Source organism: Monopterus albus, unplaced genomic scaffold (assembly GCF_001952655.1).
Source record: "Monopterus albus unplaced genomic scaffold, M_albus_1.0 scaffold143.1, whole genome shotgun sequence".
Classification (NCBI taxonomy): Eukaryota; Metazoa; Chordata; class Actinopteri; order Synbranchiformes; family Synbranchidae; genus Monopterus; species Monopterus albus.
Window position 1 is genome coordinate 41,821 of NW_018128023.1, and position 14,376 is coordinate 56,196.

General features: G+C 39.2%; 2 protein-coding genes across 4 annotated transcripts in view; both read right to left on the reverse strand.

The window, feature by feature from the left end:
- Positions 1 to 1,164: 1,164 nt before the first annotated feature.
- fam133b (family with sequence similarity 133 member B) lies at positions 1,165 to 8,824 on the reverse strand. 3 transcript variants are annotated; one of them, XM_020614264.1, is made up of 11 exons: positions 8,624 to 8,824; positions 7,964 to 8,061; positions 6,751 to 6,829; positions 6,454 to 6,561; positions 6,333 to 6,365; positions 6,082 to 6,153; positions 5,827 to 5,925; positions 5,640 to 5,681; positions 5,348 to 5,440; positions 2,436 to 2,483; positions 1,165 to 2,321 (listed from the first exon to the last, which is right to left on the reverse strand). In XM_020614264.1, the coding sequence occupies exons 1-11, from the start codon at positions 8,645 to 8,647 to the stop codon at positions 2,226 to 2,228; spliced, it is 792 nt and encodes a 263-aa protein (XP_020469920.1). In that variant the 5' UTR covers positions 8,648 to 8,824; the 3' UTR covers positions 1,165 to 2,225. The 3 variants fall into 3 exon arrangements, with proteins under 3 accessions (XP_020469920.1, XP_020469921.1, XP_020469922.1); XM_020614265.1 differs by lacking the exon at positions 2,436 to 2,483 and having other exon boundaries at positions 8,624 to 8,823; XM_020614266.1 differs by lacking the exon at positions 2,436 to 2,483 and having other exon boundaries at positions 1,167 to 2,321; positions 5,640 to 5,678; positions 8,624 to 8,823.
- A 1,468-nt stretch (positions 8,825 to 10,292) lies between these two features.
- cdk6 (cyclin dependent kinase 6) overlaps positions 10,293 to 14,376 on the reverse strand; it is a 38,501-nt gene continuing 34,417 nt past the window's right edge. Inside the window, exons 5-7 of the mRNA XM_020614256.1 lie at positions 13,706 to 13,756; positions 13,232 to 13,367; positions 10,293 to 13,066 (exon numbers count right to left, since the gene is read on the reverse strand). Of these exons, the coding sequence (XP_020469912.1) occupies positions 12,914 to 13,066; positions 13,232 to 13,367; positions 13,706 to 13,756 (340 nt within the window). The 3' untranslated portion in view covers positions 10,293 to 12,913. The remainder of the gene's footprint in view (positions 13,067 to 13,231; positions 13,368 to 13,705; positions 13,757 to 14,376) is intronic.

Here is a 14,376-nt window from a genome sequence, read left to right on the forward strand (position 1 = left end):
ATATGAGTAAAACAGGAGCACAAGCATTAATTCCAAAAGTTAAACATGAAAGAGTTTACAAGATCACATTAAAGTCTGGTATGATTACAGTTTCAGTCACAAGATCTGCCTGTGAAGCCTCATTCAAAAATATTAATGCTACATAAAAAGGACTTTTATTTTGAAAGTAATAAGTAGTCCAAAGGTTTTCAAACTTTATGAACTGGTGAACAAGGAAAGCAAGTTATATGACGTTAACTGCTTTATATACAGCAGTCTAATATAGAGGTGGAATGCCTATACATTTACAGAAATACTAAAGCACACATTTGAGGTATGTGTACTTTCCATGTGTATTTTATTCTCTCCTACTTCTACAACACAGATGAAAATATTGTACTTTTACTCCACACCTCAGTTAAAGTAAGTAGTTTGAAAATAAAGATTTTACATCCTAAACACATGAGCTTATAAGATTGGATATGTTAACTACCTGGGTAGTTTCTTCCAGTGCCTAATTTGTAAATTATGAGGTCCCAGAATATAAGGATAATCACCTTTATTGGCCAAGTGTGTTACACACACAAGGAATTTGTTTCCGGTACAGAACCGATGGCGGCCATCTGTGGCGCCACCTCAACCGATGGCTCTAACCATCAGGGGCAACGGGGGGTTCAGTGTCTTGCTGAAGGACACTTCGACATGTGGACTGGAGGCACCGAGATTTGAACCTTCAAGTTGGGAGACGACTGCTCTACCCACCGCACCACTGTCGCCTCCCCACTTGATGATGGACCTGACACATCAGCTTGGGGAGAGGTGTTACATTTTGGGAGGTGCCAGTGTTGCGTCGAGATCTGTTCCCCCATCAAGATGCGTTTCCCCTAACCTGAACCCTAAACTTATCCTAACCACAGAGGGGGGCACCATTAGAAACATTTTAACAGGGGGAAACACACCCTGACGGGGGAAGAGGTTTTAACTCCAAGACCGGATCTGGGTTGTTTTAGCACAAATTAACCACTGGTTTCTTCTGTAGTAATGTGTGCAATAACACTCCAACAACATTTAATGATATTACTGCATGAAAAGAGGACATTCTAATAATTTATATACATTTTACTACTACTTTGGTAATTTACCAAAGTTTTGAACTAAATGTTTGTGTGCAGAGTATGTCTGTTACTTTTATTTAAGTAAAGTGGTCTAGGTACATTTCCACCATTCTTAACTCAGAAATACTTGCATCCTAACAGCTGAGACATACTGGGATACGAGATAGCATACTGGCAGGCTTGTTTAGTACTGGTTTATAATACATTAAGCAAAGCAACTTGGGTCTAAACCCCTCCAACTGATAAAGCAGTAAAAACCCACCTTCTGCATCTTATTTAGCCTTGTAAAACAGTGATATGCTGCACCTGAAATGTAGGTTTTACAGCATGAAACTATGAACACAAGTTGGAAAAGCCGCAGTGTTGCTGAGGTTTACATTTTACCTACCCTGTTTGTTATTGCTGAGTTCAGTTTAGGTTTTAAGTAAGAAAGACACTACAGAAGTAGAATTACAGCAGTTTGATATATATATAAAAAAGCAAATAGCATGTGATTTGTATATACACACACTGGTTCCACAAAGGCTGTAAATAAGTAAACAATAAAGGCTAAAACAATACTTTAATGAATTCCCATTGTTTATACATTTACACTGCAGTGTAACAACTCATCTAACTGAACAATTATCACTAGTATAAATGCTGAGTGTGTAGTGCACATTTCCTATGACAAGTCCAACCTTCAATATGAGGCTGGCGAGACATCAGGCATGCATGACACAGGCACTAGCATAACAGCCTCATCTAGCAACCACAGATGCAAGATGTCAGGTTTGAAGCAGAGGGAGTAACTCCTTGAGGGCCAGCATACAGTCCCAGTCTCACCAAAATGTCCAAGATGACGGGGAGGGGGTGTGTGTGGAATTCACTTTAGTCCTGTCACTGAGTGCAACTCAAAGAGCAATCTACAAATAATGTGGTGATAAAATTAAACAAAAGATATGTACCAGCAGTTGCCACTAAGTGTGATGGATGCCTCCCTCGGTTTCATTTCATTCACACAACCCAACTTTACAAGTCCATACGTGTTCTTGAGCAATTGTTACGAAGCTGGATGGGAGACCTTTTTGGTAGTCCAAGGCAAAAATAACACTACTAGTGAACAGTCGGGAGGATGAGAGAACCGTAACACTAGTCGAGCTCAGAATCCGACTGAGATGCTGCCTTCTTTTTCTTTTTTCTGCCATGTTTCTTGTGCTTCTTCTTCCTCTTCTTCTTGGATTTGTCCTGAGAACATAAAACCATACAGGTTAGTAAACTCGCATCCCTAGCTGTACTAGAGCAAACCAAAATCTTGTTTGTGCACTCCAACTTTAAATAGGTACAAAGGAAATTGCTCACTGTGATTTTCTCCTTTTCCTCAGTTCTCTTTTTCTTTTTCGCTTCAGGCTACAGAAGGGAAAAGTTTAAATAAGACCATGGAAAGACAAAAGTCTTGAGCTCCACCCAAATCTAAAAAGGTCACTTCATGCAACAGTGTTTCATAATAATGGATTTTACAAGAATCTGCAACAGCGGTTAGTTTTACAAAACATTTCTACACCTGACCAAATGCACACGGTAATCTGTGTGTCAATCCAACTGCTGAGTAAAACTGGTCAACCTGCCGGTATGACTGCTGTAGCAAGAAAATTAAGCACTGACAAGACAAAACTGATATTAACAAAAACTGAGGAAAGCTTTTTCCCACTTTCATGAACTCTCCATATTATTGTTGATGACTAAAGATGCAGTGACACACAAAAAGCAGGTCAAACTGAAGACAACTGGGGACTGCAGTATGAGTTCGACCCACAGTAGCAGTCAATCTGAAGTGGCCAGCTTGAGGCCACATCCCTCATTCTGAACATGGGTTCAAATGCCATCTGCCTTTGGTAAATAGGAATTTTTGAAGGAGATGAAACACAATAGTTAAATGTCAACATTATTTGTGTAACTCGCTGCTCTGAAGAGCAACAGACAAGTGACAGAGCTAGTGAGTATGTGGGGAGATTTAAAACTGAAACCTCCCTTTGATAATGGTGTAATGTAACTGTATGCAAGTCTATGGTTTAGTAGTTCAGTGTATAGAACTACACTGCAGACGGTCTCTTGTAATGATGACAACCACTGATTAATCTGCAGTCTCATAGCAATAGGTCCAACTCAGGCTGAATGTGTGTTGTGTAGGCCACTACCACAAATCTGAAGAAACGTACTGCTTATCATTAAGCAATCTCTAGAGGCCAAAGGGCTGAAATGGTAGACTACAACGCTCAGGTTTTTTACTGCTTATCATTAAGCAATCTCTACTGGCCAAAGGGCTAAAATGGTAGACTACAACGCTCAGGTTTTATTTATGACTAAAAGGACTAAAATAAGAGGTGTCTTGTTGGATAAAACTGGACTGAATGTCTATTCTTCTTTGACAAAATATTTCAGGGATGCAGTTGACTAAATCTGATAAAGGCCGCAAAACATGGACACTGGCACATTTTGATATCAACAACAAGTATCACATGAGTACTTTGTGATTTGCAAGAATTTACTTCCCCTCCAAATTTGAACTTAAGAGGAACAAAGAGGGAAAACAGGAACAAAAAGACATACACACGTGGACAAAATTGTTGGTATCCTTCTGTTAAAAAGAAACTCACAATGGTCACTGAAATAAAGTGAAACTGACAAAAGTATGAATAAATATTTACTGAAAATTACCTGATGAAAATCAGACATTGCTTTTCAATTGTGGTTCAACAGAAGCATTTTAAAAAACAAACTAATGAAACTGGCCTGGACAGAAATGAAGATACCCTTAACTTAATATTTTGTTGCACAACCTTTTGAGGCAATCACTGTAATCAAGCGATTTCTAACTCCCAATGAGACTTCTGCACCCGTCAACAGGTATTTTGGCCCACTCCTCGTGAGCAAATTGCTCCAGCTGTCTCAGGTTTGAAGGATGCCTTCTCCAGACTGCATGCTTCAGCTCTTTCCACAGATGTTCAATATGATTTAGATCAGGGCTCATAGAAGGCCACTTCAGAACAGTCCAGTGTTTTCTTCTTAGCCATTCTAGGGTGTTTTTAGCTGTGTGTTTTGGGTCATTATCCTGTTGAAGGACCCATGACCTGCGACTGAGACCAAGCTTTCTGACACTGGGCAGCACATTTCGTTCCAGAATGCCTTGATAGTCTTGAGATTTCATTGTACCCTGCACAGATTCAAGACACCCTGTGCCAGATGCAGCAAAGCAGCCCCAGAACAAAACCAAGCCTCCTCCATGTTTCACAGTAGGTACATTGTTCTTTTCTTTGTATGCTTCATTTTTGCGTCTGTGAACATAGAGCTGATGTGATTTGCCAAAAGGTTCCAGTTTTGTCTCATCTGTCCAAAGGACATTCTCCCAGAAGCTTTGTGGCTGGTCCATATGCAAATTCCAGTCTCGCTTTTTTATGAGTTGCTTTCAACAGTGGAGTCCTACTCAGTGGTCTTCCATGAAGTCCACTGTGGCTCAGACAGCGATGGATGGTGCGATCTGACACTGATGTACCTTGACCTTAGAGTTCACCTCTAACCTCTTTGGAAGTTGTTCTGGGCTCTTTGGTTACCATTCGCATTATCTGCTTGGAGATGGTCTTATAGTCTTTACCTTTAACATGTTTGTCTATAATTTTCTTTCTAATCTCCTGAGACAACTCTCTCCTCAGCTTTCTGTGGTCCATGTTCAGTGTGGTACACACCATGATACCAAACAGCACAGTGACTACTTTTCACCCTCTAAATAGGCAGACTGACTGATTACAAGTCTGAAAACACCTGTGATGCTAATTAGAGGACACACTTTAGTTTAACATGTCTCTGTGGTCAAATTACTTTCAATCTTTTGTAGGGGTACCATCATTTTTGTCCAGGCCAGTTTCATTAATTTGTTTTTTTTATGCTTCTTGCTTCTGTTGAACCACAATTCAAAAGCAATGTCTGATTTTCATCAGGTCATTTTCAGTAAATTTTTATTTATTATTACTTTTGTCAGTTTCATGTTATTTCAGTGACCATTGTGAGTTTCTCTTTCTTTAACGGAAGGGTACCAACAATTTTGTCCACGTGTGTAGCAGGTGGTGGTTTAATTACTGATGGAGGAGTTGTGGAAGAGATTTTCTATTGGCTATTTGATTCATAGCATACTTGGAATTAATATTTGTAATATAAGAGAGACAGGTGTGGAAAGATGTCCACTTCCTTTTCAACAATCATGTAATAGCATTACTTACCATGTCCTCCCCCTCAGAGTCTGCAGAAGACTCTGAAGATGAGTCTTTATAACTTCGCTCAGCTTTCTTTTTTCTTCTGCGGCTCTTGTCATCCTGAGGGACACAAGATATACGCATCAAAATCAATGCTTTAAAACAGCTGGACCCAAATGTGTTTGACTCAACAGGAAAGAAAAAGTAAACAAGAAATGCAATGACTTCATATTTCAAATTATGATATCTGTGGATATACACACCAGGTCAGCAAAGTTATTCCAAATAATTGGTGAGTTTCTAAATGAGAGTCCGTTACCTTCTCTTTGTCCCCTTCTTCCTTGATTCTTTTCTTTTTCTTCTTGGGGAGAAAAATTTCGATTACACACTGTCACTGTAGAACACCTGCTTAACTGCACATTCTCACTACACGAAAATGTTTCTAAAAACAAGAAGTGGACCCAAATAAGGGAAGCTAATTGTGTTAGTAAAAAAATAATAATAACCTTGCTTTCAGTATCTGATTCTTCCTCGGAGGTGTCTGATCCTCTCCTGGCCAGTGACTTCTTTCTCTTACGCTTCTTCTTCACACTCTTCTTTTCATCCTGTACACACAAACAGAAATGTTCAGTCAGTCAGTGTTGCATGTCTCCATTTCAGGAGTGCCGTGTTTGGACATTACAGCTGCTAGATTAAGGGTAATAACTTTTTTTCCTTTAGTGGTTGGTTAGTATCACATGTTAAAGCCTGTAATGATTTACCTCATCTTCAGATTCTGAGGAGGAGCTGCTAGAGGAATCAGAACTCAATGAAGAGGAGGAAGATGAAGAATGCTTGACCAAAACACAATGAAAGCAGGGTTCATTAGACTTGAGGTTATTCACTTGTTTGAAAAATGTAACACTGCGAAAAAAGGATTCAATACGAGACCACCTGAGAGGATAGGCGGTGTATGCGTGCATATATATATGAGGCACAGCTGGCCATCAAAACACTGGAGGTCTTTTCTCACCCTGCTGGATTTCTTCTTCTCTTTCTTCTTTTTCTAAACATAAATAAAATGCCAAAGTGAGTAAAGATGAGTTTTAAGAGCAAGAGCAGCCAAATATTTGATCGAACTAGATAGAACATACCTCTTTTTTCTCTTTCCTCTCATCTTTTTCCTTGTCTGTTGCCTTTTTGTCCCTCTCCTTGTCACCTAACCGCTTCTCTCGATGCTTTGCTAGTTCTTTCTTCCATTTCTGAAAATAACAGGAAATATCTGAAAAAAGTATCCATTCACTAGATTGTTTAATCTCCAAATGCAGCTATATCTTCATCTGTACGTCAACAGAATGTTAGAGCTGGACACATTAGTCTTGACAGTAATGGCTGCACTTGAAGATAATGTGAAGAAACAAATGTTCGCCATTAAAAAGGTACTAACATACCTCATTCATTTTGTCCTCAAAGTCAGCCAGGGCTCGAGAGCCCTTCTTCTTTTTCTCCAGCTGTTCCTTTAACTCCTCCCTAAAAGCCAACCAACAAACACATAAGTAAATAATAAAGACAATAAGTCAGTTATAATGCAAGTTATAAGCTTTTCAGCACACATTTAGGAAGATTACATCTACTCAAACTGAAGCAGCTCTTCATCAACATCCACTGATAGACAAAGCATGACTCTATTCATTTCAAGTATTTGAGATTTGGGTTTAGCAAAAGTGTACTTTCCAAACAGTCTGTTATGATAAAATCTAATTCATTTAAGCCTTTTAAGTAACACTGTGGTACCAGACATGGGTGCGTTAGTCTTTGATATTGCATTTGAAAGCACTTTGCTCTTTGGAAAATGCAAAGGGAACTTACATCCTGGTAGTGGTGTGTGGTAGATAATGAATTAAATGTGCCCCCTTGTGGCTAAAGTTGGAGGAGATAAGTGTCTCTGCAAACTGTCCAAAGTCATTCATCTCATTTTAATCCACTCAGTTCCTGAGATCATTAATAATTTTCTTCTTTTTCTTGATTGTGTATAGTGTGGTGCACACAATGACACCCATTATTACACTGAGAACTTTTCTCCAGTGAAACAGTATGAATGACTGTTTGGAAGATTGGAAACACTTGTGATGCTAACAGAATACAACAGTCTGCTTAATTTTCTCTGCAATCAATTTATTTATTACCACTTCTGAGGGGTATTAATAATTTAGTTCAGGTCACTTTAGAAGATCTTTGTACAACAGCCAACATGGCTTCTTTCACAACTTTGTTTTGATCTATAAAAAACCGAAAGCATGTAGACTTGCATGACAAAACTGAACTGTACAGAGCATTCTTTCAATGAAGTGTAAGGGTACTTTCGGCCTGTGATGGAAAATTAACACTGAATAGTATATCCATGTCGCTTAATCAAACAAGCAGAATGCCACAGCTTCCCAACTAGTGTCTTTAAAAATAAAAAGAAGAAAGATTGCAACAAACAAAGAAATGCAGCTGTAACACAGACATCTGTCATATTTTATCTTCCATCCATTTTCCTCCGCTCATCTGGAACCAGGTCACAATCTGGCTCCAGATCTGGAGCCAGATTTTATCTTATGTTACCAAAAAGCAAATATGTATGTCAGTGTATACCACCGTGAAGGTCTGTCCCTTACTTACCATGTTGGTCGAGGTCTGCTTAAATAATCCTGTATGGTTGGCCCAGAGTTTTGCACTGGGCCCCTGGCTCGCGCAGCAGCAATGGGGTTAATGTAAGCCTGAAACACCAAAGACAGAAAGGCATTTTACACACTTACGTGTGTCTACTGAAGTGACTCAGAAATTACGCACCATGCACTGAGATTTACCCGTATAATACAAACAGTTCAAGCATATCAGACTCCATAGCCAAAATAACCACAAAAATGGGATCCAAACATTTCGTAAACAGTTTTAAAAAAAATCACAAGGCTATCGTTAATTCAAACAGTTTTAGTGTAATCAGTATGCCCTTGCTAGTGTTTCAGGGCTGTGCCTTATCAACAACCACCGCGCTAACTATTCCACGTCAAATCACTGTCCAAAATGTTTTGCACTTTGCGCAGCTACAGCAGTGCTGCCCATTTATGTTAGCTACAATGTGCACCAAGCAACTAAGTTGAAAACAATTTCTTTCCCCAAAAGATATGTCTGAACAGACCAATGGCCCAGAGGCCTAGCATTACGATAGCCGAAACTATCGCCAGGCTGTTTATGTTTAGCCTAGCCACTTAGCAAATGAACCTAACGTTACGTACCCATAGTTAATCAAGTTTACACAAATTAAGCAACATAACTCACCACTCGATTGTCTCTCTTTCCCATGCTGACTTAGTGGAAAAGCAATGTCCAACGCAGGAACCTACCATTAATATTACCTTGCCAACATTAGCCTAGGAACATCGAACTGGGTAACATGGAAGCTGGGGAGTGTTTAGTTTTTACTCTTCTTCGGCTGCTACCGCTTCTTCTTCGGGGTTTTACGGCTGCTAGCGTCACAGTTGCTGCATTTCTTTTCTGCCACCGTCTGGACATAACCTTCTAGATATCATCTCCAACACCTCCTGTTTGATTCTCATTTTTTAAAACAATACTGTCTCTTTTACTGGCTATCATTGAAAAACCTTTCCATATTATGGTTCTTATGCCAGGTTACTTCTGGTGAAACAGTGATAACACAAATTCAATAATACAAAAATATTCATTTATTTAAAATTGCTTTGTGCTAGTATGAAATATTGTTACGACTGTGTGGTAGAACGCAAGTATTCAAAACATTCATAAAAGCTACTTTTTATTCAACTGGTCCAACACAGATGCCTGCTTTTATACACAAGTATAACATAATAATTGTGTTGCTCTTAGTCTCCATTTAATGTTAAAAAATGTGACACAGGAACATGTGTAATTTGAGTTTTTTTTAAATGAATCAAGCTGTGCTGTGTCAAAGTAGTGAAAATTTTAGAAGCTACACAATGAATTTTAGTCGAATGTTATGAAATTGAAATGTATTTCGAACTGGTTAAATCATAACACAAGCTTAGTGATTGGGGGTGGCTGTGGCTCAGGAGCCGGAGGATTAACGGTTTGATTCCCGGCTTGTCCAGTCAACATGTCGAGGTGTCCTTGAGCAAGACACTGAACCCCCAGTTGCTCCCGGTGATGTCACCTGTGTGTGAATATGTGTGAGTGCTTGGGAGTGTGAATGGGTGAATGGCCGAATAATGTGAAAGCACTTTGAGTGTGCTGTAAAAAGCATAGAAAGGCGCTATACAAGTATAAGACCATTTACCTTTGTATCAAATGTAATGAGCCTAAAGCAATAATGTTTGTAAAATTATAAACCTCTAAAGCATTTAGAGATTTATTTGCATTGTATGCACCACTGATACCAGATAGGCTATGAATCATTATCAAATAGAATATTCACAGAATGCTTAGTCAAGCAGATGATAATACGTTGTACATGGATCTATCTAGCAATTAAACCACACGGGCAAAAACAGATCATACAGGCAGCAATCTTCAGACAGTAATGACTACAGTAACATATGTCTATTTGATAAATAGGAATGACAGTAGACCATGATCAATGACATGATCATGGAACAGCTCAAAAGAAAACCTGAAAGGTGTTGCAATGTGGTCAGTTAGAAAACCAGAGATGTGCAAACTGTGCCCAAAAGGTTTGGGCGTCCATAACAAGAACCTGAGAAAGTTAGAGAGTGTGTCTGTGTATACAGTGGGTACGGAAAGTATTCAGACCCCCTTAAATTTTTCACTCTTTGTTATATTGCAGCCATATGCTAAAATCATTTAAGTTCATTTTTGTCCTCATTAATGTACACACAGCACCCCATATTGACAGAAAAACACAGAATTTTTGACATTTTTGCAGATTTATTAAAAAAGAAAAACTGAAATATCACATGGTCATAAGTATTCAGACCCTTTGCTGTGACACTCATATATTTAACTTGGGTGCTGTCCATTGAAAAATTTAAGGGGGTCTGAATACTTTCCGTACCCACTGTATGTGTGTGCTAGCAGCACTACCTGTTAAGAAAACGTAACCCAGTGTTAAAATATGTTACTGTTCTGCAAGAACTACTAAATACAAAAATACAACTCTGCTTACTTGCGTTTTCCTTGCTGGTAAAAATTTTGTTTACAGTATGTCTCATTATAAAGTAAAAACTATCCACAAAATATTTGTGCATTATTTTCATTATAAAAACCACTGTAAAGTTCTTAATCACTCTCAATCCAAAGTAAATGAAATTCAACAAGCGCCCACAGAACCATCCAACATTTTCAACAAACAAAATACTCCTACCATGCAACATTCCACTGACCCTCGCTACTCTACATCTATCCATTTTTACAACATATCTATGGGCTGACGACGCATGTATCAAAAGTTTTCATTACAGCTTGTACTCGGCACTACATACTGGACAGTACAAATGCCTACCATCTGGATATTCCTTACACTATCAAACTATTCTTACACAAATTTTGTAATCATCTAAAGAGTTGGTCTAATTGGTGTAAGAACAAGTATGTCCCAGAATATTAAGAAAAATCTACTTGATGAAAGCCATACAATTTGACAATAAAATTAAAATTAAATACCGAAAATAGGTGACAATACTGTGCCAAATGCTTTCATGTAGAATAGTGCTGTTGGGACTCTCTCCACCCACTGCAAGTCTGTGCATTACTGTATAATTCAAATAGTAAATAATATTTGTATTTCATAATGAAAGAAGCCCACAGTGGCAGTAACAAACACCAACTGGGTGGCAGGAACCTTTATACAAGGTTCTCTCAACACTGTCTCAGCACGGTTAGCCCATGAGTTCCTTGAGTGCAGAAACCATTAGAATCCTGCTACTGGTCTGCAGTTACTGAAAACATCCTCAAGGTGGCAGTAATATAACACATATATAACTGAAAGTCGGCACAGAAGTGACTGGCTGGTAGACTTGTACATGTGTAATGTGTCAATGGTTGAGCGCACACCAAATGTTGTGTCTGTGAACATGCTTGCATTGTATATCTGCTTGCTGCATAAATCCACAGTAAGCATTAGGGGAGGTGGGATTTGAGCTGTCAACCCAGGTTCCTGTATGGTCTGGTCCCCGAGTCAAGAGGGCTCTTGCAAGGCTCAACACTGGTTATAAAGAGGCCCCTGCTTCATGGCTCCTACAGTCTGTCTGGCCACTAATAACAATTCATCTAGGATGCAAGTGTCTTTGCATTGTTAACACAATGAATTATTATTACGTTAAAGCAGCAAGTACTGTACAATCCATCCATTTATGGATGGAGGACAGCTTTTATGCATTGTTTAGGGATGAGAACATTGCTGTAATCTTTCTTTTTTAGCTACTTTCCTAGAGGTTTGTACAATGACTATAAAAAGTATTAGCTGTGGTCCATTTCATGTTTGAGTTCATATATATATAATGCAATCATGTTACAATTTTTGACACTGATTATCAGAAAAACTCTTGAATGTCAAAGAGAAAAATCTTGGCAAATGGATCTAAAGGGCAGTGTATTAACCCTCTTATCTATGACAATTTATCACATGTGCAGGCACCTGCTTTTAGATGCTGCAAAATAGGATGATAATCTGTGCTTTAAGATAAATGCACCTGTATCTGTAGGACCCAACAATGGGCATAAACTACACTAAGAGAACAGAAGTCTGAAACCAACCTATAACGGTTATCAAAAAGACACAGATGTTAGATAGTTGCCTAAAGGAGATGGAAGATTTTCAACCTACAGCAACTGCTGCATGGATGCTTGCCCTAGCTTGATGGCCAAATGGCCAAGAGAAAGCTAGTGTTAAGAAAATGTCATGATCTCAATCTCATTTCTGCCCTTGCCTAAAGGTATGTGATAGGAAACAAGGCTTCATGAAGGGATAACAGCAAAATCAGGCTTTTTGACAAACAAACTAAATGCTAGGCAAGGCTTGGGGTTTGCTAGCATTCTGTAGCAATGTGGCTTTGCAGCAAGCCCTGGAAAACCTGTGAAGCCAAAGGGTAAAATAAACACAAACAAAATACAGAAGAACCCTGGAGGAAAATCTGCAGTGTTGGGAGAAGAGTTTTTCAAGCAGACCCAAAGCTGCACAGGACTGTCTTCAAAGGGAAAACATTCAGGCAGCCAAATTACTGTACAATCAAGACCTCAGTTCCATTAAGAGTTTGAAGCAGAGCTTAAAATGTGCTGTTCAGTCACAGTTGACCATGCAGTATAATAGACCTTGAGCAGTTATGCAAGGGAGAAACACGGTATGATCTAAATGTGTAACACTAATGCAGATTCACCAAGGTACTTCTACTAAATATTGACTTGAGAGGGTGAATCTATTTTTAAACAGACTATTTTGAGTTCTGTGTTTTTGCTTTTTTGTTTTCACTTTGACATTCAAGATTTTTCTGGTGATCAGGTTAATTATTATACTTAGACTTAACACTGCAAAAACAACAAAACATGAACAAGACTGTAAAACAATGAGTTGAGTACTTTTTATAGACACTGTATGGGATGATTAAAGATGAAGGAGAACTGTCAGGCAGTCCTCTCCTCCATAGTGGGCTTGTTGCTGGGGATAGGCTGGGCCGCGTACACACTTCGACTGTGGCTGTCCACACTTTGAAAATAGGGGTGACTCAGTGCATCAAAGGCTGATATTCTCCTGGAGGGGTTAAAGGCGAGGAATTGCTGTGGTGAGAGCAGAGAAAGAGTGAGAAGCGAAGTTGATGAGAACAAGAGGGTCCATGTACAATTTAACTGAAGAAACCCCAAAAACAAGGACAATTATTACACATAATTGATGTATTAGGTTTAATATTAAGGCTTTGAGGAAGTCTCAAAATAGGTATTCACCATTAAGAGAGCCCGTCCTTGCTCATCCATGTCCGGAACCAAGTCTTCTATTGGCTTAGGTGGCCGTGGGGTGAAGGCACTCTGTGGAAGGGCCACCTCCTGGGGCCAGTCCTCTGCTGAAGGTACCCCAACAACACTGTGGGATGATAATGGTCATCAGTACCTCTCCAAGTTCAAATCTTTGCCAAAAGTATCCTAGGTTTGGGGAACCATTAGAGGGTTGCAAAATGGTATTAAAGATATTCACCCTAACAAAGCATTCATTATAAGTAGATCCAGCAGGTTGTGCATTAATTAACTGATGCAGGATATGTCTATACACTTGAGCTACAGCAAGTTCTTCTGCTGGACTGAATTTAGATTGATTTTTATGAACAGTAAGGCTTTAATACAGGTTGTGCATTCATCCTCAGGAAACATACAGGATCTCAGAAGCTATAACTGAACATAGACGATATTAATAATAATACTTACTCAAAAATCTTCCCCAGCTGATCAACATCTGAGTTTCCTCGAAACAGCGGCCTGTGAAATAGAAAACAGCTTAATGTGACTGCTGATCCTCAAATATTTACATGCATCTATGCCTTCATGTATTATTCACAAAATTAATTAACAAGTTAAAATACATTTTGGTTACAAGTGTAAAGCATTCATTTTCTTATTTACCTACTGTAGATGTGAGCACTAATGCACACTATCCCATGGTAAACTTTAGGAAGATCCCTAAGATATAAGCTTCTCAAGGAAAAGGGGAATGTGCGACAGTGATGTGAACGTTTGAAGTAGCCACACACTTGTAAACTCCATCTCATGTAGTCAGGATTGTGAAGCAGTGTTTGTAGTACCACTGAAGAGGGGAAGGAAAGATGAGGGAGGGATGAAAGGAGGGAGGAGAACGGCAGCAGGGCTGCTGGTGGTTCCTGTGGCTTTGGATGCCCGTGGGCGGCCATGCCTGTCCTGGCACCCACATAAACTCTAGTAGTCATCATCAACACAAGTCTGCTGGCCACCGCACAAGCCAGAAAAAAGTGTATTTATCCCTCATGTGTGGATCTGATTTTTCCCTCTGAGTGTGAATGTGTGTAGGAAAGTAGGGGGAGAGGCGTGTGAAAGAAAAGTCAGATTATTCCAACAGAAAAAAG

What these genes read in the sequence shown, in the direction of transcription:
- fam133b (XM_020614264.1), bottom strand. Translation starts at nt 8,647, where the DNA reads ATGGGAAAGAGAGACAATCGAGTG. An exon ending in AGCAGACCTCGACCAACATG is followed by an intron (nt 6,830 to 7,963) that starts GTAAGTAAGGGA and finishes GTTGGCTTTTAG; the next exon opens with GGAGGAGTTAAAGGAACAGC. An exon ending in CCTCAGAATCTGAAGATGAG is followed by an intron (nt 5,926 to 6,081) that starts GTAAATCATTAC and finishes TTGTGTGTACAG; the next exon opens with GATGAAAAGAAGAGTGTGAA.